At 44.2% G+C, this 26,785-nt stretch overlaps 1 protein-coding gene across 5 annotated transcripts in view; it reads left to right on the top strand.

Annotated features, from left to right (window-relative positions):
* The window catches only part of ST8SIA5 (ST8 alpha-N-acetyl-neuraminide alpha-2,8-sialyltransferase 5), a 67,989-nt gene that overhangs the window by 7,495 nt on the left and 33,709 nt on the right, over positions 1 to 26,785 (top strand). For 3 of the 5 annotated variants that reach the window (XM_048850495.2, XM_048850494.2, XM_075128351.1), the window contains exon 2: positions 17,846 to 17,953. The exons of the other annotated variants lie outside the window; for them this stretch is intronic. In XM_048850495.2, coding sequence (XP_048706452.2) covers positions 17,846 to 17,953 — 108 coding nt within the window. The remainder of the gene's footprint in view (positions 1 to 17,845; positions 17,954 to 26,785) is intronic. 5 annotated transcript variants of the gene reach the window in all.

The following is a 26,785-nucleotide window of genomic DNA, read 5'->3' as shown; positions in this document are numbered from 1 at the left end:
TAGACAGAGATAGGTTGACAGAAGAATTCTTCCAGCAACCTACCCATCACCTTTCTGGGACATGAATTAACTACAGTGATGGGAGAACCCCTCCCGTCACTGTTGTGAGTGTCTACACTGAAATGCTAGAGCAACGTAGCTGCTGCCGCACTGTTGTACGTCTACATTTCACCATTACAGAAGAACGGCCATACTGGGTCAGACCAAAGATCTATCTAGCGCAGTATCCTGTCTTCCGACAGTGGCCAATGCCAGGTGCCCCAGAGGCAGAGGTGAAAGTAAGCCGGTATGCACTGGTATGGTGAAAGCAAGTGCCGGTGCGCCGTAACGGGGCAGCCGGCTTCCCCAGGGGGCAATTTAAAGGGCCTGGGGCTCCCAGCAGCGGCTGTAGCCTGAGGCCCTTTAAATTGCTGCCAGAGCCCTGCTGCTGGAGCCCTGGGGTAATGGCAGCGGGGCTCCGGGGGCTATTTAAAGGGCCGGGGCTCCCGCTGCCTCTACGGCCCCGGCCCTTTAAATAGCCTCCGGAGTCCCGCTGCTACTCCAGGGCTCTGGGGGCTATTTAAAGGGCCAGGGGCGGTAGAAGCAGAGGAGTCCTGCTGCCAGAGCCCTGGGGTAGCAGCGGCAGCCCGGGGCTCTGGCAGTGGTTTAAAGGGCCTGGGGTAGCGGCGGCCGAGCCCTGGGCCCTTTAAACTGCTGCTGGAGCCCCCGGCTGCTGCTGCTACCCCGGTTTGGGAAGGGGAGGGCTCTTACCGGTACAGGGTGGGCCGGGGCTGGCTCTGACCCCCCATCCTTCCCCTTCCACCTGAGACCCCGCCCCTTCCGGGGGCCAGAGACGGCCCCAACCCAGCCCTGTACTGGTAAGTCCCTATTTCTTCTTTCACCCCTGCCCAGGGGGAATGAACAGAACAGGTAATCATCAAGTGATCCAACCCCTGTTGCCCATTCCCAGCTTCTGGCAAACAGAGGCTAGGGACACCATCCCTGCCCATCCTGGCGAATAACCATTGATGGACCTATCCTCCATGAATGTTTTGAACCCTGCTGTAGTCTTGGCCTTTACAACATTCTCTGGCAAGGAGTTCCACAGGTTGCCTGTGCGTTGTGTGAAGAAATACTTCCTTTGGCTTGTTTCAAACCTGCTGCGTATTAATTAGGTGACCCCTAGTTCTTGTGTTATGAGGAGTAAATAACTCTTCCTTATTTACTTTCTACACACCAGCCCTGATTATATAGACCTCTATCATATCCCCCCTTAGTCGTCTCTTTTCCTAGCTGAAAAGTCCCAGTTTTATTAATCTCTCCTCATGTGGAAGCTGTTCAATACCTCTAATCATTTTTGTTGCCCTTTTCCAATTCCAGTATATTTTTTTTGAGATGGGGATAGCAGATCTGCACGCTGTAATAAAGATGTGGGGATACTATGGATTTATATAGGGCTGTAGCAGTGTATGCACACCCCGGCCCAAAAAGGGCCACCTTTAAATCTGCTTGTCTGTCTCTGACCTCTCCACCCCGGGGTCTAAGGACCAGCATAAAGTTAATAGTCCCAGTGCCTTGGGCACCGTGGCCTACTAGCCAGCGTCAATAGCGCGGCCCTTTGGTGAAGGGCAGCATGGCCTCGTAGCCAGGACCCAAGGGGCCACCAGCAAGGGTCGCTGATGATCCAGGTAGGGGGTTCCGGGCCCATCCGACTCCACTGGGTCCCGACCTAGGTGGCAGCGGTGGAGTGGTCTGTCACTGGCACAGCGCTGAGCTTACCTGGGTGGGAGATACCACTCTATCACCCTCCCTGGGTCACTTCCTACTGTTGTTTCTGGTGTGGCAGTCCATGAGGCTTTGGGGTCTCCTGGCTCCGCAGCACTGGTCACTTCCTGGGGCTCTGTTGCTCGCAGGGGTCCAAGCTGACCCTTGGGGCCTCTGATCTCCACAGGCAGAGGCCGTAGTGGCCGCCAGTCCTCAGCAGGAGCTTCCAGCACAGATCCTTCCCCTCCGGCATCCAGCCCCAAATGATCTGGGCTTCCTCCCTGTATACTGCTGCAGCATCTGGAGCAAGCCCAGTCTGGCCTAGGGGGCAGGACTTCTGCTGTCCATAATGTGGGCTTAACCCCGTCTTGGCTAGTGCGGGGTATGCACACCCTGTCACAAGCGGCAAAATGATATTTTCTGTCGTATTATCGATCCCTTTCCTAATGATTCCCAACATAGCCTAACTCTTTACTCCTCTTTAAAATTGGTTATACCAGTTGCTGCTACTGCTGCGTTTCATATCTTATTGAGTACACGAGCACTCTGCATGGTGCACTCTTCTCTCACTCTCCACTGGTTATTCATTATCACTAATAGGAGCTATGTACACATCAGCACAATACAGTGCTGAATATAAAGGGATTCTGTGGGTCTTGTCCACACTAAACATATCAGGGCAGGTCCCAAGCTGGTATAAATCAGTTTAGCTTCATTGACTTCAGTGGAACTCCCCTGATTCACACCAGCAGAGGATATGGCCCATTACCCTAAAATGGCTCATCATTGCAGCTCCACCTGTGATAACAGTAAGAGCACCAAACACTGTCATACTGAATGCCAGCAACTGGTCTTCACTAACATCACTGCTAGTACAGGTGATAACAGTGGGAAATTCTAGGAAGACGAGTCCCGAGTAGGCACCCGTTAGCGTTCAATGCTCCTTTTGCTTACACAGATGAAATTGTCCAACAGTTGAGGAAGGTGATTCATCCGATGAAGTGAGCTGTAGCTCATGAAAGCTTATGCTCAAATAAATTGGTTAGTCTCTAAGGTGCCACAAGTCCTCCTGTTCTTTTTGCGAATACAGACTAACACGGCTGCTACTCTGAAACCTGTCATTATGGGAAACTTATGTTGAGTGCTTATATTGAATAAAGAAAAGGAGGACTTGTGGCACCTTAGAGACTAACCAATTTATTTGAGCATAAGCTTTCGTGAGCTACAGCTCACTTCTGTAGCTCACGAAAGCTTATGCTCAAATAAATTGGTTAGTCTCTAAGGTGCCGCAAGTCCTCCTTTTCTTTTTGCGGATACAAACTAACACGGCTGCTACTCTGAAACCTATATTGAATAAAAGATCCAAACTCTTTAGATGTTACACAAACTTGCTCTGTGACACTACTTGTAAAGCTTTTCTTCCCCCTCGTCCATCTGTCTGTCCTCTTGATCACTGTGAATTTTTCACAGCTGTGAACGTTCTGAGCTTGTGCCTGTGTACACCACTCCAAAGTTAAGGGGTCAGATCAACAACTAGTGTAAACTAGGGTACAACCATTAACTTCAAAGAAACAACAGCAATTTACACTAGGTGGGGATCAGCCACTGGAGCTACACAGATTTACACTGTTGATAACAAGTATCAGAGGGGTAGCCGGGTTAATCTGGATCTGTAAAAGCGGCAAAGAGTCCTGTGGCATCTTATAGACTAACAGACGTATTGGAGCATAAGCTTTCGTGGGTGAATACCCAACGAAATGCATCCGACGAAGTGGGTATTCACCCACGAAAGCTTATGCTCCAATACGTCTGTTAGTCTATAAGGTGCCACAGGACTCTTTACTGCTGATAACATGATTCAAGGTAGTGGCGATGCAATGTATGCTCAATCTTCTGTCTTTAAACAGCCATCATTTTCATTATTTCAACCCCCAGATCTTCAGTGACGTCAGAAGCACTTATCCTACTTCACAGTTCCATGAAAAGTATGAAGTGCTTTAGTCTGTAATGGATTAAGTAATGTTTGTAAAGTGCTTTGCAGATGCAATGCACTAAGGAAGGGTTAAGTACTAAGTTTTTTTAAAACGCAGCTTGAGTTATCTGAGCTTAAAGAAAGTATCTGAACAATTTCTGACAGATGGAAAACTTAGTTTTTGATGCTTAAATAATGCAGTAACTTGGAGACCTTTAATACTTGACTGAACAAAGCACTGGAGAAAATATAGTAAGTGGGAACTAATCTTGTGCTTCAAGGGGTCTAATTTCGGTGAATAACAGCCTAACAGATTGTCATGCAACTTGGAAAACAAACACTTTTGGGCAGAGAACAAACATAGGAAACTCCAGCACATTTGCGCTGAAGGTTGAGGAATAATTTGTACTTATGAAACTTGTGGGATAGTAATACTTAACCACTCTTCTAAATTGCTTTGAGAACCTTGGGTGAAAGTTGTTATATAAGTAAAAAGTATTATTGAAAAGAGTTATTCTTCTTTTACGATCATCCTGTAGTAAATGATTTTGTATGATTGGTTACTAAAAATGGCACCTTTCCTTTTGAAAGTTATACCGGTAAGTAGCTGTAAATAGGGGTGTAGAATATAAGTAATAACTCAATTTTAATGAGCTGCAGCAGTACCGTACTCTCTGCCAGTGGGATGTTAGTTACTTCATTATTTAAAAATAGTTTAGTGAACTCCAATTGGTTACAAACAGTGGACAGTCCTATGACTGTGTTCCAAGCGCTCAAATACTGTAGTGAAGAGCACAGTGCAAGAAGCAAAGTTGAACAGGGTAGAATATGGCAGGTGGGCTGTGGAACTGCCTCAAAACTTCCTGAGGGCATTCCCCATACCTTTTTTCATTCGTGCTTCTTCCTTCCTGCACCAAATAAAGGGAGAGACATCACAAGTTTTTGAGTCATGCGTTAAAACTCTGCAGAAATTTGCAAATATTCACAGCTCTTTTGTCGCCTGCAACTTAATTTTTACTGTGAAAATGTCACAAAGCAAAAATCCTAACCCTGCTAACTAGTGGCTGGGTACAGTGCGAGAATCATTTCTTGTGACTCACCAGTTCCTATTTGCTTTTAAAAAGGAGATAAAAGCAGAATGACAACGATGCTTTTCAGAGCTGTGTCTGTCTTAGGGTGCAATCCTGCTCCCACTGAAGTCAATGGCAAAATTCTCTCTGGCTGTACTGGGACGAGGGCCAGTCTTCCGATCCTTCTTCTGTTCAGTGTACTGTAGTGGTTGGCTGTTGACTTACTTTATTCATAGCCTTATTATCTTAAACAGCTCATTGCCGAACTGAATAACCACACACAGTACCTATCCATGATCCTTAGAGTAATTTCAATTTTGGGTCTCATTCTTTGCACTGGTGACTCCAGCATTGTAACACCAGCACATTTTGATACCCTGAGGCAGGCTCATACCTTCAGCATATTAAGTAATATAGTGAACAAATTAAAACCAAGTTCTGTTCCTTATGATACTCCAGTAGTCCCCTGCTTTCTGCATTAACTGCTTCTGCTATTGGTATCAAGGCCAATCCTTTGACCACTCAAATAGCTCCTCTTCAATATTTTACTTTAAAAATATGCCAGGACCTTCATTTTTGGTTTTTATTTTATTTTTAAATTTCTAGGGGATTTATCAGTGATTATTTTAAAATAAAAAAAAAACAGTGAAAATTGGTGTAAAAAATTAAGTGCGCCTTTTTCTGGGTAGATATCAGGGTTAATATTGGGGAACATCAGGACAGAAACAAAGCAATAAATAGAGGAAAGTAAGAGAATATACACACGCTTGTGTATCTTCCACTACATTGCCTTACTTTAACAGATAGACTCACATTTACACTTGGCCCTGGCCTATGCTACAGAGTTAGGTTGACGCAAGGCAGCTTATGTTGACCTAGCTCTGTAATTGTCTATACTAATATTTCGCTCCCGCTGATGTAACTCGCCAGCTATCCTGACTTAACACCACCTCCAGAAGCGGGGTTAGAGTCAATGTTGATGTAGTTAGGTTGATGCAGTGTCAGTGTAGACACTTTTCAGAGTAACAGCTGTGTTAGTCTGTCTTTGCAAAAAGAACAGGAGGACTTGTGGCACCTTAGAGACTAACCAATTTATTTGAGCATGAGCTTTCGTGAGCTACAGCTCACTTCATCGGATGCATACCGTGGAAACTGCAGTAGACATTATATACACACAGAGATCATGAAACAATGCCTCCTCCCACCCCACTGTCCTGCTGGTAATAGCTTATCTAAAGTGATCATCAAGTTGGGCCATTTCCAGCACAAATCCAGGTTTTCTCACCCTCCGCCCCCCCCCCCAACTCACTCTCCTGCTGGTAATAGCCCATCCAAAGTGACCACTCTCTTCACAATGTGTATGATAATCAAGGTGGGTCATTTCCAGCACAAATCCAGGTTCTCTCACTCCCTCACCTCCCTCCAAAAACCACACACACAAACTCACTCTCCTGCTGGTAATAGCTTATCAAAAGTGACCACTCTCCCTACAATGTGCATGATAATCAAGGTGGGCCATTTCCAGCACAAATCCAGGTTTTCTCACCCCCCCCACCCGCATACACACACAAACTCACTCTCCTGCTGGTAATAGCTTATCTAAAGTGATCATTAAGTTGGGCCATTTCAGCACAGTCCTGACAGTTCAATTGGTGCAAGTGCTCCTGGTGAGAACGCATACTGCCGACACAAGGAACAAAGCATAGTCACGGACAAGCAATGGAATTACTGCAGCGGTCAACTTAATTTTATAGTGTAGACATGCTCTGGACTAATTTATTATTAACATAAATACATCTGCCTAGTGTAATGTATTTTCTCAACATAATCATATTTTCATGTACTTGAGTGGTCCAAAATTCAGGTGAAAATCTTTAAAAAACAAATAGTAGCTTTTGTAAAACTTGGGATTTTTTTGGTTTAAAAAAACCCCCTGAAAATGAAGGGCCTTATAAGTATGGGACAAATTCTACCCATTCTCTGTTGTTTGCATTCAAACCTGTCTGAAGTCAGTTGGAGTTGCATGCATGTAACTGATGGCAGAGTGGTGCTGCTGTATTGCAAACCCCAAACAATCAAAAACCGTGAGCTAGACCCTCCCAAAATCACGAAATTGGCTTAAAATGAAAATTTTAAAAAGGACATCCATTTTCATTTGTCTTCTATTTTTGAATCTTTAGCTGGAAGTTGTCTACCCCCAGGGTATGTGGACAGGGTCAAAATTCAATCTTAACTGCATTTGCAAAAGTGGAGGATCCACTTACCATGTCCTGATCCTTGTGATGGAGCAGCTGCCATTCGGTCCCTCCCCGTTCTGCTCCTTTATCACTATTCTCTCTCTATCCCCCATCCCTGCACCTGGCAGCGTTCATCACTACTCATATTCTGCCTTCTTGTTCCGACGCAGTCTCCTGCCCATCACCCTCTCCCTGCATTCACTGCATGTTCATTTTTGAATGTGTGGGGTTGCCAATGTTAACCAGTGTTGCCAACTCTTCTGGGTTTTTTTTCATGAGTCTCACTGTATTTGGCGTTTTTCTTAAAGCCCCAGTCCTTGGAGTCACGTGATTATGCAGAAATCGCAGCTTTCATTGAAAAAAGGGAGTTGCTACTTCTCATGGTTGCAGAGAAAAGTTTGAAAAAACGAACGTTGTGCTCAGACACCGGCTGGTAATGAAAACGAACCCACAGCTATTATTTTCAAAAATCTCTTGATCTTTAGGCCAATCTCTTAATTTTGAGGCACCCTGATTCGTGATTTTTGAATACTGGGAATTGACAATACTGTGGATGCGTGTAGGCCCAGATCCTAATTGAAATCAATGCAAGTTAGGCACCTAAATTCCTTTGAGGATCTGGGCAATACTGCCCATTGGAATAGCAATCTCCAATTGGGGGGAGGGATAGCTCAGTGGTTTGAGCATTGGCCTGCTAAACCCAGGTTGTGAGTTCAATCCTTGAGGGGACCATTTAGGGATCTGGGGCAAAAATTGGGGATTGGTCCTGCTTTGAGCAGGGGGTTGGACTAGATGACCTCCTGAGGTCCCTTCTAACCCTGATATTCTATGATGACAGGAGTATTTGCCTTTCTCTCAGTCAAGTCAAGTGACTAGGAACTGGCCCTAAAGTTAATGCCCCTGTCACATGACAGGGGTCAGTAACCACAGGTTACAGTTACAGATATTCTCAGCGCACCAGCATCTTACTTTTCTTCTTGACCTGATTTTATTTTCCTGATCATCTTTATACTGTGTTAACTCCAGTCAGGGATCTGCCCAGTCCTAATGTGTGTGTAAAGCTTTGTAATTTTTACTTCAGTTGTGGCTCAATCTTACCCTTGATTGCTTTTTGCATTGCCTTTTTTATTTCCTATTTTCTAGTGTATTTATTGCTCAGTAGCCCATAGAACCCCTACACATGCTGTGGACTTAATGTCCTGTTTCCCCAGCATGTCCTTACCCTCTGTTGCTTTAAACCATTCCAGTTCATTCAGCCTTTCCCTCACCCCTCTGTAATGTTCTGCCCTGACATTCACTGTCCCTACACTGTCTCCTTTTAAGTTTCACTTTAGTCCTAATTATTCCTTGTGGATGAAACTGTAAAAGTCAAGCCCTGTCTACGCTGTTTGGACACTGCAGGTCTCGTGGCACATAAGAACATAAGAATGGCCCTGCTGGGTCAGACCAAAGGTCCATCTAGCCCAGTATCCTGTCTTCCAGCAGTGGCCAGTGCTAGGTGCCCCAGAGAGAATCAACAGAAGAGGTAATCATCAAGTGATCCATCCCTTGTCACCCATTCCCAGCTTCTGGCAAACAGAGGCTAGGGACACCATTCCTGCCCATCCTGGCTAATAGCCATTGATGGACCTATCCTCCATGAACTTATCTAGTTCATTTTTGAACCCTGTTATGGTCTTGGCCTTCACAACATCCTCTGGCAAGGAATTCCACAGGTTGCCTGTGCGTTGTGTGAAGAAATATTTCCTTTTATTTGTTTTAAACCTGCTGCATATTAATTTCATTTGGTGACCCCTAGTTCTTGTGTTATGAGAAGTAGTAAACAGCATTTCCTTATCTACTTTCTCTACACCAGTCATGATTTTATAGACCTCTATCATATCTCCCCTTAGCGTCTCTTTTCCAAGCTGAAAAGTCCCAGTCTTATTAATCTCTCCTCATACAGAAGCCATTCCATACCCCTAATAATTTTTGTTGCCCTTTTCTGAACCTTTTCCAATTCCAACATATTTTTTTTGAGATGGAGGGACCACATCTGCACAGAGTATTCAAGATGTGGGTGTACCATGGATTTATATAGAGGCAACATGATATTTTCTGTCCTATTATCTAACTCTTTTTTAACTATTCCCAGCATTCTGTTCACTTTTTTGACTGCCGCTGCACACTGAGTGGATGATTTCAGAGAACTATCCACAGTGACTCCAAGATCTCTTTCTTTAGCGGTAACAGCTAATTTAGACTCCTTCATTTTATATGTATAGTTGGGGTATGCTTTCCAAGACTTTGCATTTATCAACACTAAATTTCATCTACCATTTTGTTGCCTAGTCACCCAGTTTTGAGAGATCTTTTTGTAGCTCTTCACAGTCTATCTGGGTCTTAACTATCTTTAGTAATTTTGTATCATCTGCAGATTTTGCCACCTCACTGTTTACCTGCTTTTCCAGATCAGTTATGAATGTTGAATAGGACTGGTCCCAGAACAGACCCCTGGGGACACCACTATTTACCTCTCTCCATTCTGAAAACTGACCGTTTATACCTACCCTTTGTTTCCTATCTTTAAGCAAATGGGATGTCACACAAAGCAAACTTGCCCCATATGGAAAGCAAACCTTGATCTCGGCTCTCCTCCCAACCCTCTTACCTTGTTGTTGTCTCTCTTATCTCATGTCCTCACTTCTGTTTTGTATTTTTTACCATACTATCCCCCTCATCTAGCAAACTCCCTTTCTCTCCCGCTTCAGTCCACCTCTTCAAGCAATTCCTCCTCCCTCATTTATTTCCAATAGTTTTTTCTTTAGCCCTTATCTGCACAGTATTCGAGCAGCCCAGAGTCATTCATGGGTGTATCCTTACAGCACCCCTGTGAACTAGGCAGGTATTCTTCTTATTTTACAGATGTGGGATTGAGGTCGGAGAGATTGACCACCTGACTTGTCTAAGGTCACATGGGAAATCTGTTAATGAGCCAGGAATACACATTGCACTTTCAAAGGGCATACTATGTGTGACGGATTGGACCCCCCTTCCGGGGTGTCACCTGATGTGCTGGGGTCTCACTGAGCCCACCATTTCCACGAGCCTGGGTTTCCTCACCCTGTTCCACTGTGCCAGGCCCTCAAGCCTTCTCCAGCACACACACACATGTAGGGACACACCCAGCTGCAAATGGACACAGAGACACTGAGATCAGCTCTGTGTGGTAGGAATCAGCTCAGGGATTGCCCAGAACTCATGTGAACATCTCCTTTGGGGTATAAACCCAAAATAATATTGTCTTGCGCAGTATAGAAAGATCTGCACAGTGCATGCTCATTAAAATTCACCCTCTCCCTCAATGTGGAGAGAGATATGCACAGCTTTTTGCCCCCTTTCCCCCCTGATATGAATCACACAAACTGGGTTTTGAAATAAACAAGAAATAAGTTTCTTAACTATAAAAGGTAAAATTTTAAGTGATTATAAGGGATAGCAAACAGAACAAAGCAGATTACTGAGCAAATAAAACAAAACATTAAAACTAAGCTTAATACACTCAAGAAAATAATTTCTCACCCTAAATGTTGTTTTAGACAGGTTGCAGAGTTTCTGTAGCTTAGAGTTCCAGCTATTTCTCTTTACAGATTGGACCCTTGTCTCAGCATGGACTCAGCCCCTGCCTTTCCTTTCAGGTGTTTTTAGCAATCTTCCTTCTTGGATGGCGAGGCAATGGAAAAGACTCCTGTTTGCCTTACTCCCCAGCCTTAAATAGAATTTACATAAGGTGGGAACCCTTTGTTTCCAGTGGAAAAATACCAGCAGCGTTCAAGGTGGTACTCCATACCACGGGACATCCCTTAGACGACCCTGCAGTGTCAAAGCAACATCCCAGGAAGTTTTTCAGGATGGTGGGAGATTAGTATCTCCAAAGTTCTATTGTCCTTCTTAAATGGCTCATTCAGGCTGATTGTCTACTGTGGGTGGGTGTTCCCCCAAATACACACACAGTTGTAATTGTTACAAAGTCAATACTCCTAACCTCAGATACAGAAATGATACATGTATACAAATTGGATAATTCATATTCACTAGATCATTACCTTTTCAATAATACCTCACATGAGCCATCTTGCATAAAAATATTAATTATGCCATATTCGTATCATAACAATATTTCTGTTAAGAATATGGGGTGTAATGTCACATTATGAACATTAATTAATGAATCTTCAACCCTCCTCCCAGCAGGGTATGTTTTATGATCCCAATTTTAGGTTTGGGGAAACTGAAGTACAGAGTGATGAAGTGACTTTCCTAAGGCTACAAAGTGAATCTGTGGCACAGCTGGTGTTAGAAAGGCAGAGCTCTCTGGTTTCCACTCCCAGTGTCTGACTTCTAGATAATTCTGCCTCAGGTAAGGACTTGAGATAGAAGATAAGCATAGAAGATAAGCAAGGAATGAGAGTAAGAGAATGGAGAGAGAGAAAGAGTGAAGACAGTGAAGAGAGAAAGAGACAGGAAGACATTGGGAGAAGTGTGAAACACACTGATTTCTCCTCCTGTCAGGGATAAAGTTCCCCTTACTGGGGGGTGGGATTATCTTCTAACTTCAGTGTTACCCTTCGCCAGACCATGTGTGGGATCAGCAGACTTAGGTTTCAGGTTTGCTTACAGGCATTAAATGACATTGGGTTCAGTCCATTGATGCTTGCCTTTGAGTTTATTCACCCTCTCTAGGGTAACTGCAGTACAACAGATAATGGGGATGTCAGCCTGACAAATTATGGTAAATACTCCTCATCCTGAGAAGAAACAAGTGAGCTGGAGGTTTCTTGGGACTGGTTGACATTAGAGGTGTTTGGGGTCTTCTAGTCTCCCCCTGACTAGTTTGCATGGAGCCTTCATTGCTATTCCGACCTTCTTGGAAATGAATGCTGAGCTTTCAGATGGTTAATCAGTTCTTCATTTGTTTGTCCTGATCTGCCCTATGACGCTCCAATGACAAAGAGGTAATTATTTAGACTGTGATCAGTAGTGGGCAGATCAGTGCAGGAGCTGCACGAATGATTAGGACCATCCTTCTGTTTAGGGCAAGGATGGGGCCATCAGGGACCAGGTGAAGCCCTTCAGAATCTTCTCTCTTGTTTGAGCTGAACTTTAACCAGATATCTTGCATCCATATTGTACCTTCAGAGCTGCCCTGAGATGGAACCTCTGTAATCTGATGAAATGATTATATGGATCCTAAATTCCTTATCTTAGTTCATTCACTTGCTTGGTCTTGCTCATGTAATATTTCAGAAACCCATGATTATTTGACCTCTCCTGCTACTAAAACCTCAGTTCAGGCAGTAGTGGTTTCTTATTTGGATTTTCACAAGGGGCTTTTTGCTAGGCTGCCTGCTGCTTTCTGACACCACCCTTGACAGGCCCTCCAGAATTATGCAGCCTGATTAATTTTCTGTTTTCCCATTATTTTCACATTACTTCAGTGTTCATTCAACCACACACTAGCTCAATCCTTGTAGCTACTGATTAAGGCCAAAACATTGCTATTGACATTTACTGGCCTGAAAACTTCAAGTCTTCTTTGTTTAAGGGAGCTGACTTGTGAGTACTTTCTAGTGCAAGTCTGTAAAACTCAGTCTGTCGAGAGGGTCATACTCCATGGTGAATTGTTGCCTGTGAGTTGGCCTCTAAATTAGGATCATGCACTCCCTTCCATCCACAGTAGAACTTCCTCTGATATCAAGGAGGGATTTTTCACAAAGATCAAGGGCAAGATATGGCATTTATGTAGTAACGAAGGTCTTAATTATCATTGTTATTTGTTCGAGATTTTTATTGTCATGTTCAGCATCAAGCAGTGGGAAAATATGCTAATTTAAGGGGGAGACGATATTTTATAATCATAAAGCCATCATTTGTAGCCACAAAAAAAGTGCAGACATATCTTGGGAGGCTGTTTTTGAATATTTGATTCTCTGTCCCAATTACATATTAGGCCACTATTTCTGCCTCCACTTTCCCTTCCTTCCCCATCCTCTTTTCTTGTTTCTTTTCTTCTTCTTGTTTCTTTCTTCCTTCTCCCGCCCTCACCCCATTGCATTTCTTCCTCTGGCAACTTTCAATTCCAGAGGCTTATCTTACCTTTTCCTCACTCCAGCAACTAAGATGATAAGCAACAAAATCGTTAATGCTGACTTTTTAAGTGTTGTTGTTGGGCTTTTGAATTAATACCCCAATGAGATAGATTGGTGGGGTGGTTTGCACATCTCAGAGCCATTGTTTCAAGCTGTCTGCAGATTCAGGCAGAAAACGCTGTGTCAATTTACATTTTGGTCTTGTCTATATGGACAGTTAGTGTGCAGCAAGCCAGGGTATAAATCTACAGTGCAATAGCTTACCATGAGCTAACTAGCGGTGTGGACCTTGCTATCTCACACTAAAAGTTCCGTAGCACACTTTGATCTATTCCCATTTCAAACAGCAGTGGATCAAAGTGCACTACGGAACTTTTAGTGCATGGTAGCATGGTCCACACCACCGACTGGTGCATGGTAAGCTAGTACACTGTAGATTTACATCCCAGTTTGCTTAGTGTTAATTCTCCATCTAGAGACAAACCCTTAGTTCATGTTTTCAAGGTTTTCTTCACAACCACAAGGAACTTTTAAAAACTTCTTAAAAACTAAAGCTGAGATTCTGAAGCATTGGCCTCACTCTGCTCTTTTTGAAGTCAAAGGTAAAACTCCTACTGATTTTGATAGGAGCAGAGTTAGGCCAAGGCAGAGAGCTTTTGAAAAATCTCACCCTTAGTTTTCCTTGCAATTTGTTGTTTATGCAAGTTGCCTTACTCATAAGAATAGTTCTATTATGAAATATAGAGTTATAATAGAACTCCAGAAAATACATTACAAAGGCATGGACCCGATCCTGCATACCCGTATTCCTCCTTGCAAGTAGTCCTAGGATTGCTGTAATGTATCTTCTTGAGTGGTAGTGTAGCTCTATATGTCGTTAAATTCTTGAATGGTTCCATGTGTCACTCCTTCCTTAGTGAGGGATCCTGACACCTACCTTGACACTTTTTCTCTCCTTAAACTCAGCTCACAACCTTGTGGCTTGTCCTTACCATGAAGAGAGAACACATTCATAACCAGACCCTTAGCTGCACTCCTTAGGTATGTGTGTATCTTAATTAGATCTCTTCTCTGCCATTTCAGGCTAAGCATGTGAAGCCTTTCCTCATAAGATATACATACCTTCCATTCCCTTGCTGATCTCCTCTTGGATCTTTTCCAAAATATGAATGCTGTGCTTTAAACTTCGTGCCTCAATTGCTGCATGGTGTATTCCAAATGAGGCCTGAGAAGAGGGTATTATAGCATGGAATTATCATTTCCTTTATGAACAGATCCTCCTGTCTGAGCATTTGAGCATTTCTTCTGCTTTTCTCCGAGAAGTTATGTGCTGTGTAGAGATGCACGAGAGGGCAGAATTTTGCTTCACATTTTTAAAGTGTTTTTCAATGATCTGAAATCCATCTGTCTGATTTTTAGCTATGGCACAGGAAGGGTCATGTATAAGGGACACACTGATACGAATTATACGTCGAGATGAGCGACCTTCTACTTCAGCTTGCAAATGTTTATGTGAATCTGAACTTGCCAAATGGAGCCTAAATCCAAATGTCAACTCAGCTCTATGAAAGCACTGGGACTATTTGTCTCACTATTACTCCATCTTCTTGTTCACTATTGTCTTCATTAATTCAAAATAACTTTTTAGAGGATATACAATCAGACACATTTGACATTGGTTTAAATTTAAATCAAAACTCTTTAAAGCTATAAAGTGCAGTCACCAATCTGCTGGACTGAGGAACCTGGAAGAGAATAACAAGTATTTATTCCAACAGGCACAAAATCTAAAGTAGTCAGCAGGAGTGAAAGCTTTCTCATGCCTGCTTTACCCTAACATGCCACACAGAAATATGCACATTGCCTTTCTCAGAAAGTTCTGTTTGCAGAATGGAAACCAGATGGGAGATGGTCCAAGCTCCTGAGCACATATCCGAATCTGGAAGTGGGCTCTTACACCTGTGCAGATTTCCCATTGACTTCCATGATTCTCCACTTGGGAATAAAGGGACACGTTAATGGGTTTTGTTGCAGGAGTGGGGCTCAAGAAAGCAACTTTTTTTTTCATTGGATCGTCTCTCTTTTAATGTGCTACATGGAGGAATTAGAATGATCCCTTTTGATTCCAGGGTGCTTTGGTGGAGAGAGAGCAGAATGGATGGATCACATTTTATATACTGGTTTTCCCCTGCCAGGCAACTGTCTAAACTGGCCATTATAGTAGCGCCATCTAAAATGAATGCAAACTCTAAATTTGCTCTACAACCTGGTCTTACTTCATGATATTCAGCATACACTTTTGCACTGGCTAAATATTTCTGTTTATCTTTGGAAAGTCAATGGGACACATTCAGTTACACATTCAGTTAAAGGCCATTGGTCTTTATTCCAAGATGTCTGTAAACAGAGTTATTGTTACAGAGGGAATGACATGTTATCATTTCATAAAGGATTTTGTATTTACATTTTGGCTGTGACTGCCATTACCTGCAGAGCCAACTAGTCTAGGAAAAGTATGGTGTCTAGCACACTGGGCACCTGATCTTGGCTGGTGCCTTTGGACTATAGTGCCAAACAAATTAATAATAATCATTGCAATGGGCAGTGTGATATCTGCATGGTGGATACTCATATTTATCCTTAGTATATTATGAGTATATGACATAATTAGCAGCATGCTGGCAACAGACCCTTTAAATACTATATCAGACTACTATAGTAGTTTCCAACTGGAGTTTTTTGGAAAGCCAAAGCTACATGATAGTCACATGATTCCCAGCAGCCCCAACCTCCATTGCGGGCTAGCATACACAATAGATAGGTTGGAGGTGGACTATGGCCATGCAGCTGTGCCCTGCAAGAGGCTCATAATCAAGGTAGGTGGGAGGAGGCTAGTTTGCCATACTAGCCTGCACTAACACAAGTAGGAACCACTGAAACAACACCTACTAGTAGGTCATGTAGCAAACACTTTGTTGCAGATAAAGAGAGGTAACGGTGGAGCTACTCACATGCTGCAAGAACAAGCTTGTGAACATTTGTTTGAACTCCACCTGGCCGTTTGGTTTGACCGTGTTTGTTTCCCTTCTTATTTGCTATTTGCACAAATGGGCTTTTGTTTACACAGATGTTTGGGGGATGGCTGTTCATCTTAACATCACCCACATTAGCTGGCGAGAAAGAGTATTTGTGGTAGACAAACTCTGGCTATTCACTGTGTGCTATTCATTTTGTGAAATACTGCTACTTTGGCGCACTAGGTATTTAGCAGAAATTAGTGCCAGAGATCTGACTGGGATTTACTAGTGCCTTAGAACACCTATAACAAGATAGAAAGTATGTGCCCGCCCACAGATTTTCCCCATCTGGAACAAGTAAACTGCTATCATATAGATTCCTAAATTCCTAGGCCAGAAGGGACAATTGTGATCATCTAATCTGACCTCCTGTATGACACAAACCATAGAACTTCCCCAGAATAATCCCCAGGCACATCTTTTAGAAAAACACATACCTTGTGCAAGGCCAGAGAACAACTGGAGTTGTCCTCCTTCTCTGCTTCTGGAAGGAAGAAAACCCTTCATTTACATGTCTCAGGCAGTTCCTTCTTCCTTATTTACTTCCTGTGCAGATAACAGCTGTAAATTACACTGGTAAAAGGACATAGATGGATCACTTCCTCCCGCTTATCATCAACCAAATAACCCCCCTACATCTAAATGCCTTTAATTTCCTGAGAAATCAGCTGACAACCTGTTCCCTCATTACAACACAGCTCAACTTCTACACTATCCAGTCAGCCCATGCTGGTAAACAACTTTATTGGGAAAACAGTATTGTCACCCCAAGTGTTCAAAAATCATGAGTGAAGCCCACCAAATCATAGGATTGGCTTAAAAATCATGGTTCTTTTTCTTGGGCTGCTGGCTTTTGAACCTTTGGGGAGCTCTCGGCTCATGTTCTCAAGCTTTGCTCCAGAACCAGGAGGGCCAGAAACCTTTTTTTAAAATGGAAGCTGAGATTCTCACATACGTACATGGTTCCCAGAGTTGGGGCTTTAAGAAAACTGCCTACTGTCATGATGAGTGTTTACACCAGTTGCAGCAGCAATGGCTCATATTTATTTATAACACTTCAGTTCTCCAATCAGGGAATGGAAACAATACCATGTGACTTAGGCAAGCAATCAGATGTCATAATGACAGGGAAGGGATTCTCAAACCTTCTTCCAGCCTGGCCCACAAATCACAGACATCTAAATTCCATCATTTTTAAATCTGTGGGTCCAAATTGAAACTGAGCCAAGTTTCAAAGCTCTTTGCACATATAATCATCTGGTTTCACACACACCTGTCTCTCTCTGTATGAAATTACCTACTTGGTCATTGTACACTTATTTTGCATGCATAACCCAGGTGCTTATCTTTGACAATTTGGCCTTTTAATTCCACAGGTTTTTGTTTTGTGTTTAGCAAAATCAGGCTGAGCAAAGTGAAAGCTCCAACCCTAACTATTAACAATAATAAAACAAGAGTCATGGCGCTTGATATTTTAATTTTTTAATTTAACCCCCCTCTCCCTCCTTTTGGTGAATGTCTCATATCTGCTGTATCAAGAAATGGACAACAGAACACATGCTGAAAGAATTAATCAAATGAATGACATGAACTATCAACTGCCTCATTTTCTTATTAGAGGGCTGCAGTTTAGCTGGCAGAGTGGAGAGGAGTTGGCAAATTGGACCGGGACCTTTAATTTCACGGATGATGGAGCAATGAAGAGTAGCAGTGACACAGGCACCAGGTACAAACACACAAGAGAATGACTTTGGAGGGGAGAACTCCAATCGATGTAGATCTCTCTTTGTACAAACTGGGGGCAACAGCATATATAACAGGGGCCAGATTCACCAGGCCACTCTGTGATGCAAAGCATCGAGGGCATACTTGTGCACCTAGCCCTCGATATTTATGTAGTTATATATATACATTGTAATTCCCTGTAGTAGAATTGTTAGGGTGCCTAATAGAAAAAAAATCATTCTGCCAAGATGTTACTATTCCCTTTATTTACTCTATTGTGAAAACTCTTTTTTCTTAAAGAAAATCAATTGAAATCCCCAAAAGTTTTACCATAGAGGTGTTGTTTCAAGTTTTTTGGAAGAAATGCCGGTGCCCTAATCTACTCCCATTGTTTATTAATCGATTGCTAAAAGCAATATATTTATAGTTGGTGGTTAAATGAAACACAGTTTGTATTATAAGGTGATTTAACCAATTTGGGCCCCAACTCTGCTATCAGGTTCACATGGACCAATCCTTGTATCCATGAAGACCCCATTGACAAGGAAAATGATTCACCTGCACAGATCCAGTTGCAGGACTGGGGTCAATACTGAGACTGTCCTCATGAGAATGTGGGTCTGTGTTATTCCCCCCAGCCTCAGAGGCTGGTCCCTATAAGAGATTAATGAATCTGTTACTGTTCCCAGCTAGGGGACTTATTTATTTAGCTCAAGCAATATTCTTTACCTATTTAGTGCTATTGGTCTTGAGGTCAAATCATGCTGTTGGCCAAATCATGCTGTTATCCAACATGGGGCTGCCCTCAACTCCCACTGACGTCAAAGGGAATTGAGGGTGATGAACATCTTGCAGCATCAGGTACAGTATATAGAAGGTATCGGGGTGGGGTAGCTGTGTTAGTCTGTATCCACAAAAACGACAAGTGTTGTTGTTGGTGGCACCTTAAAGACTAATGGATTTATTTGGGCATAAGCTTTCGTGGGTAAAAAAACACTTCTTCAGATGCAACTGAAGTATATAGAAGGGAAGCTCTTAGAAACACAGTTAAGCGAAAAATGTAATAATAAAAAAAAACAGGTCAGATCTATTTCCTGGGTATAAATACAACACGAGAGTGTCTGGATAAATTAAACTCTCTGTGTGAAATATCATCATAGAGTATTTCAGTAACCATACCCCACTACAGCTAGGGAGCTGACAGCATTTGAAAGGCAAACGGAAGTACAAAGGCTGGCCTGCCAAAATCATACAGTCGCACTCAACGAAAGTAGCTCTGCAATTCCTGTTAGGGATCCCTGAGCTGTAACGTGATACCATATCAGTGCTACCAGTTGCTCATTCTGTTTAACTAGACAAGGGAGCCTTGTGAAAAGAACCAACATAACTGCATTTTTAGCCCATGGACTAAAATATTTGGTTTACATATTTTTTAATTTCATTTGTTGTATTGATCTTTTTTATATTCTTTGTATATATATTTACAGTCCACATATGCAAAGTCTTCAGTGTGGGCACTTGGCATAAGAGAAAACAGCATGAGACACAAAGAAAGAAATCTTCGTGCTGAGAATTAATAAAGGTAGAGATTTCCCTCCCCTAAGCACCCTTGATAGATGCAGTTGGACTATCCTTTATTGTTGGGCTGGAGAGCGAGAACTCTTGACTATGTTGTTCAAAGTAGTTATAAGGAAAACAGATACATTTGAGATTAAGAATTTGGATCTGATTTTCAACCTGCTTACTCCTGCAAAAGTTAGTGTCTCAGTTCAGATTCAGCCTGTTATACAAACAGGCTGTAAATGTACAAGTCAGATCTGGATTTCAAACCCCACTGAAGTCCAATGCCAAATGCATGTGTGAATGTTTGTAGAGTTGGGGGATTAGGATTTTGTGTTGTGGGTAAGTCCCTCTCTCAAAAATATATTAGTATGCATATGCCCACATCATATGTGACTGTAAATTGAAAATACATAAATAAGAACTATATGTATGAAATATCTGGAGGCGATACCATATGATGAATTGCAGAGCTAGGTGATAAATTGCATTTACCAGGCCCCTTTGGCCACCTCATCTGCCCTCTGCTCACTAGACTTTCCAGGGATTTATCCGAACACTCCAAAACTCTGAGCATCTTTACACTGTTGATATTTATTAAAAACTGCCAGCCACAAAAACGATTCATTCTTTCTACCAAATTTGGAACTTGCTGCCTAAATTACATTGGTCTGAGGTGTGTTGATTTTAATTCTATATGTAAATCCTTGGGAAGGTGTCTAATGAGCACAAGGTAGGTGAGGTGGTCAAAGGTGCATAGTAAATGCGATTTATCGCATAGTCTGTAGTTTATCAGAGAGTGTCACTTCCTTGTAAAGTGTTTATGTAAATATTTATATCACTTTGAACAGATATTATTATAATGATATAAAACTAACACACCTCTGACAAATGCAGAGCTCTATGATGTATATAAATAATGTGTCTGTGTATGCAGCACAGAAATAAGGTCGCAGGGTATGGGGGTCATCACTTCTGCACTGCCTTCAGAGCTGGGCTCCCAGCCAGCAGCCGCGGTGCTTCCTGTAGCTGGGGGAGGTTCCCGGAGGTGGGTCTGACCCTGATTCAGGAGCAGCCCCTGCAGGGAAAGAGAAAGTCCTGTCCCTCCCCAGCCCGGCCAAGACTAGCAGCTGGAGCCCAGCGCATGGTAGGAGCCCCCATCTCCCGCAATACGCATGTCCCACAGGGGAGATCAGATTTCACACTCCATGATGTGTTTTTTCATGTCCGTGAATTTGGTAGGGCCCTAATCATACAGTATATTTGCACACTGCCGTCTGTGTTTGCTATTTAATTATTTTTAAAATAAATGATTACTAACCAATAAGGGTGTTATCCGAAGTGCAAATATGCATTCTAGCAATACTGACTTTAGACCCAGCCCTGGCCCAACAGACCCTTTAAAGACCTGTTGTAATGTAGGTAGATGGGTGCATCTGACATATTCCTGCCTTTTATAGCAACATACTTAGGGCGTGAGCCCTCAAATCTCCTTGGCTAGGATAGTAGTAAAGGGTAGTGGCTCACCTCGCTGGACTTGGCTCTTAATAGAGAAGGGGCCAAAATTCTTCACGAGAGAAAACAGGAAGAGCCCAAGGTATCGCTTGCGATGCTAAAAAGGGAAACAAAAAATAATATTGTTCAGGCATAATGATTGATGTTATAAGATTTGCCATGTGCTCTGATAACCGCCCCCCCCATATGGGTCATATGGACAACAAGATCAGCTGCTTATTTCAATCCGAGTGATGGGAATGAACTTGATTAAACAAACAGCAGTATATTCAAAATGAGAGCGTTCTGGAAGGATGGAATTAAAATAGATTTCCCTGCAGCATCCCCCATCACTGCGTGTCACAAAGGAGCTGATGTGGTCTTGATGCATCACCCTAGAAAGCAAAAAGAGACCAAAGCCTCTCCATTTCCAAAAATTAAAGACATTATTTTGACACATTGTGTCCTGGGCATGCCTTCCGAAGAGAAAACATGACAATCCATGTTACGGTTGATATTACCAGAAGTCCCTCTCAGAGCAGTCAATAACCATGTAAGATGACCCTGAAAGTTTGGAGGTTGCGGTATTCTTATCAGTACTATTACATAGTGTCCTCTGCAGGGAGGGTTTACTCTGGATGAGTAGACAAACAATGGGCTACTAGTCTGAACTTTTGATGCTTCCTCAAGGACTGCTTTTTTTAGTTCCTGATGATACTCCTACCACTGCTGCAATGTAGGTGTAAGTATAGGTTCGAAGTGACCATGCAGATGCAGGAGAATATACTGTAAGGAACGATTCTGCAATGGCAGGACTAGACCTTAGGTCAATTACCATCTCTATTGTCTGTGATAAGCATATTGAGCAGCTGAGCTAAATAGTGCTAAATCCCAAATGAGCAATGTATCAAATTGAGGAGGAGGTCAAAATCAGAATTCTACTGAACAGGAGATGAGATCTGTTGCCAGGAGGACACAGACAGGAAGAGATAGTAGTGGTGAAGATGGCATCCCCTGGAATGACCATCATAATCGTAATTGTGCAGATGTGTCAATTGTCTGCAGATGTCATGGGGCTTTCTCACATGATTCCAGAATGGAGACATCCCTGAAATCCAACAGGAGGAACCATGAACATCTCCAAGGGCTAGTCTAAGCTAGAATCACTACCGTGGCGCAGCTGTACTGATTTAGCTGTGTGGATGTAGCATGGCTAGTGCTCTCTGCTGGCAGGAGAGATCTCTCCCGTTGGCTCAATAACTCCGCTTCCCTGAGCTTTGTTGGTGGGAGAGCATCTCCCGCTAACATAGCACCGTGCACACCAGCACTTAGGTTGGTGTGCCATACGTTGCTCAGGGCAGTTGCTCAGCTTTTCCACACTCCTGAGCGACTTAAGTTATATCAAAGTAAGCGCTAGTGTGTACAAACCCTAAGATTCACTCAGGTGGGGATGCATAAGGCTAGGGTCATCATCAGTGCATACCCTGTGGTGCAGATTAGTAGCTAAAAGCTAGAGGCCCCTCTTAGTGATAAGCGCACATCCACAGTTTGGGAATTCAGGTCCAGTGTGGGGAAGCATCTGAATTTTTGGATGCTTGACTGAACACCTAGAATTTGGAAAACTGGGCAAAATATCTCATGGGAACAGCCTTCCTATAAAGAAAAGGAGTTCTTGTGGCACCTTAGAGACTAACAAATTTATTTGAGCATAAGCTTTTGTGAGCTACAGCTCACTTCATCGGATGCATTTGTAGCTCACGAAAGTTTATGCTCAAACACATTTGTTAGTCTCTACGGTGCCACAAATACTCCTTTTCTTTTTGCGAATACAGACTAACACGGCTGCTACTCTGAAACCAGCCTTCCTATAGGTATCTTGGCACTTCAGACGCAGTCTCTAATCTGAAAGTGGAGAAGCTTGTGGAAATGGAGGAGAACTAAGTTAGCCAAACATTTCAGAACCTCATAAAAGGTTTGGTTCTAAAAACTAGTGAAGGTTCAGAGATTCACAGATTTTTAAGGTCTGAAGGGACCATTATAATCATCTAATCTGACCTCCTGTATAACACAGCCACAGAACCTCACCTAGTAATTTCTGCAATAAGCCTGTAATTTCTGTTTTGAGTGATAGTGTATCTTTTACACAGATATTCAGTCTTGATGTAAAGACTTCAAGTGATGGAGAATTGACTGCATCCCTCAGTAAACTGTTCCAATTGCTAATTACCCTCACTGTTAAAAATGCATGACTTATTTCTAGTCTGCATTTGTCTAGTTTCAGGTTCCAGTCATTGGATCTCATTATGCCTTGTTCTACTAGATAAAAGAGCCATAAATGCCGACTCCATGGGTGCTCCAGGGGTGGAGCACCCACAAGGAAAAAATAGTGGGTGCTCGGCACTCACCAGCAGCCCCGCGGATCAGCGCCTCCCGCACAACCCACCGGCGGGCCCTGCGAATCAGCTCCGTCCTCCCAGCGCCTCCCACCCACCGCAATCAGCTGTTCAGCAGTGTGCAGGAGGCGCTGGGAGAGGGGGGAGAAGGGGCGGGGATGGAGTGGGGGGTGAGAAGAGACAGGGTGGAGTCTGGGGCAAGGGGAGAAGTGGTGATGGGGTCTGCGGCAGAAGGGAACCCCCTGGGAACCGAGGAAGTTGGCACCTATGTAAAGAGCCATATGCCATCAAAAATCTCTTCCCCATGTACGTACATGTAGACCAGGATGAAATCACCTCTTAACCTTCTCTTGGGTAAATGAAACGTGTGAGACTTAAGAAGCTCAATCTTATAAGGTATGTCTCTTCCAATCCTTGACTCATTCTTGTAGCACTTTTCTGAACCGTTTCCAATTTTTCAGTATCCTTTTTGAAGAGTGGACCCCCCGCCCGAACTGGATACAGTATTCCAGTAATGGTCTCCCCAAAGCCATATAGAAGTAACATGATCTCCCTACTCCAGTTGATATTTCTCTGCATGGGTGCTGGGACTAAGGGTGCTGGTGGTGTTGCCCCCATCTCCCCCGTTCCCCCTGGATTGAAGAGGTATCCATTACATACAGGGTTTACAGTTTGGTTCAGTGGCTCTCAGCACCCCTACTATAAAAATTGTTCCAGTGTCCCTGTTCCCCTGTGTATACACTTGAGAATAGTGCTCAGCCTCTTAGCTACAGTAGCACCTTGGGAGCTTATGTTAAGTTGGCTATCTACCATTACCCCAAATTCTTTCCAGTCTCATAGCCTGTCAGTGCTCTTCTTTCCAAACACGTTCACCCATCCGTAGCCCTTACTGTTGCCACTGCCTTTAATTTTTATTAGTGCTATTATTACTTACTCTGTCAGGTCAGGCTATGCCTGCTTACCAGAGTAGATGGTATTCTCTGTGGCTCATCAAACCCACTGTCTTGTGGGTAGCCCGGAAGGGTGTAAGGCTAAGGGAGCAACCCCTGACAAAAAAGCCCCAGTGCCTTGTGGGTGAATTCAGGAGAATGGAAGACGATGAGAGTAAACTTAGAATATTTGGAGTGGAGCCCCAGAGGCGGTCAGGTGCTAACATTTTAGTATCTTCAGCGGATCGGGTACCAGATATATTGGTTCTTCCTCTCCTATGGATTTTACTGGTGATGCTAAGAGTGGGGTCCTGATGCATGAGCAACTCAGGGCCTCCATATCATTTGCCCAGGCTTGTGCCCTGGAGAGGTACTCCAGCTTCACCTCGAACATCGACACAACACGGGAGGCAGCAATCACTGGTTCTAAGCTCTTACTTGATTGGTGTAGAGTTGAGTGCCAGGGGCTGCCTCCGACGGTGGGAGAGATCAGCGAATCTCACTGGACAGCTGTAAGTGGGGGAATAGTCCCGCTCTTGTGGGGAACTTTCCTGGCTTCTGCACTACCCCGGTGAAGTGGGCTAGCGAAAGGATCTGAGTCCTCGCTCCCACTTCCTTTACCCAGTGGCCTCCCTGCCCTTGAGGACTCCCCTTCCACTCTCCTGTCTGGCAGAGTCCTCGTAACCCCAACAAGGCTGGGCCCAGGATTCCTGGGGGGCTCAACCCCCAACTCTGCTGTGGTCACCTAGGACGGGCTAGGTTGTCCCCACTCCGGGGTACTCTCTCTGCACTGGGCACTTCTCTGACCATTACATACAAGTTAAAGCAAATGCAAGTTATTTAATCAACAATTAAATTTAAAAAGAATAAGGAAGAATGGGAGCGGTTAAAGGAAACATATCACCCCGCTCTGTGGCAGGGAACATCGCAAACAGTGTCTCTGGAATGTCAGGGCAGTTCACAGTCTGTTCCTTGTAAGTCCCAGGCCTCCTGCTCAGGCCCTGGCTGTGCTGCAAGGATGCTGTGGGTTGGACACTCGCTCTGGTGGTGGCCACACGCTCTCAGGCTCTAAGTGGTAGGACGCTTCTTCCCAGTGTCACCCCCGTCCTGTCGGGGTTACGATCCAAGCCTGGTCTGCAGAGCCTGTTGGCTGAGGCGTCTCTCTGTGCTGGGCCTGCTGCCCAGGGTCCCCCTCGGTCTCCCCAGCTGTTCACTGCACCCAGCTCCGGACTGCTCCAGCCCCAGCTCCACCGCTCTGTCTCTGCACTGCTGCTGCTGCTGCTCTGCCTCCAGCTCCCTGGGCTGCTTCTCTGGCCCCTCTGCCTCTGGTTGCTACAGCTCTGCTCCCAGGACAGGTCTGCTCAGCAGGCTGCTTCTGTGACTCTGCTCCCAGCACTGACCTGCTTCCTGGGCTGCTTTTCTGGCCCCTCTGGCTCTGGTTGCTGCAGCTCTGCTCCCAGGGCAAGTCTGCTCTCTCTGGGCTGTGCCTCTGGCTTTGGGGCTGCAGCTCTGCTCCCAGGACAGGGTCTGCTCTCTCTGGATCTGCCACAGCTCTGCTCCCCAGCTTAGCTTGGGCCCCTGCTTTCTCTTTAGCTCGGCCCCACTCTGCCTGTCTGACCCAGGCAAATCCAGCTCACATGGAGGAGGACGGGACCTCCCTGGCCTCCTGACTCCCTGATTAGCCTGCTCGCCCTGCCATTCAGGCTGACCTGGAGCATTGGCCTCTCCCCATTGTTCCTGGGGGCTGTCAGTCTCAGGGTTCTGATTCCCCATCGACCCTTCTGCCTTTTTAGTACCGGGAGCTAGAAAACCAAAACACCCCCACTGAATGTTAGTAAGGGGGCAACAGTCCCCTTACACCACTATCGCCTGCCATAAAACTGGGCAGCCCCCAGACAATAGGGTGTAGTCCCACCACAGTTTGCCTGCTTCAGTGGGTGCTTGGAGCTTAGTTTTATAACACGACAAGTGGATTGTAACCAACGCACCAGGCAAATCCAGTAAAAGAAAGAAAACATCCTTAAAGATAGGGTGCTGGAACATTCACACCGTGACAACTGGATTATCTAAGGACCTTCAGCAGATCAAAGATGCATGTAAAACTGCCATGATCAATGACAAGCTGAAACAACTCAATGTGGATATCCCATCCCTCCAAGAAACCCGGCTAGCATCACGTGGCTCTCTCAGAGAAAATGACTACACATTTTTCTGGCAGGGGAAAAGCGCAGAAGAAATGCAAGAGCATGGAGTGGGATTTGCCATCAAGAACTCACTTCTGGGGATGATTGAGCCACCTACGAATGGATCAGAGAGAACTTTGGCACTATGTTTGTTCACATCTGAAGGCCCAGCCAACCTTGTGAGTGTGTATGCCCCAGCACTCACCTTGTCTTCTGATATCAAGGACCAGTTCTATGACCAGTTGAACCCTGCAAGGTGGGAGTGTCCCAGTGC

Source organism: Caretta caretta, chromosome 5, assembly GCF_965140235.1.
Source record: "Caretta caretta isolate rCarCar2 chromosome 5, rCarCar1.hap1, whole genome shotgun sequence".
In the NCBI taxonomy this organism is placed as follows: domain Eukaryota; kingdom Metazoa; phylum Chordata; order Testudines; family Cheloniidae; genus Caretta; species Caretta caretta.
The sequence above is the reverse complement of the archived record's forward strand: the minus strand, read 5'-3'. Positions and strand labels throughout refer to the sequence as shown.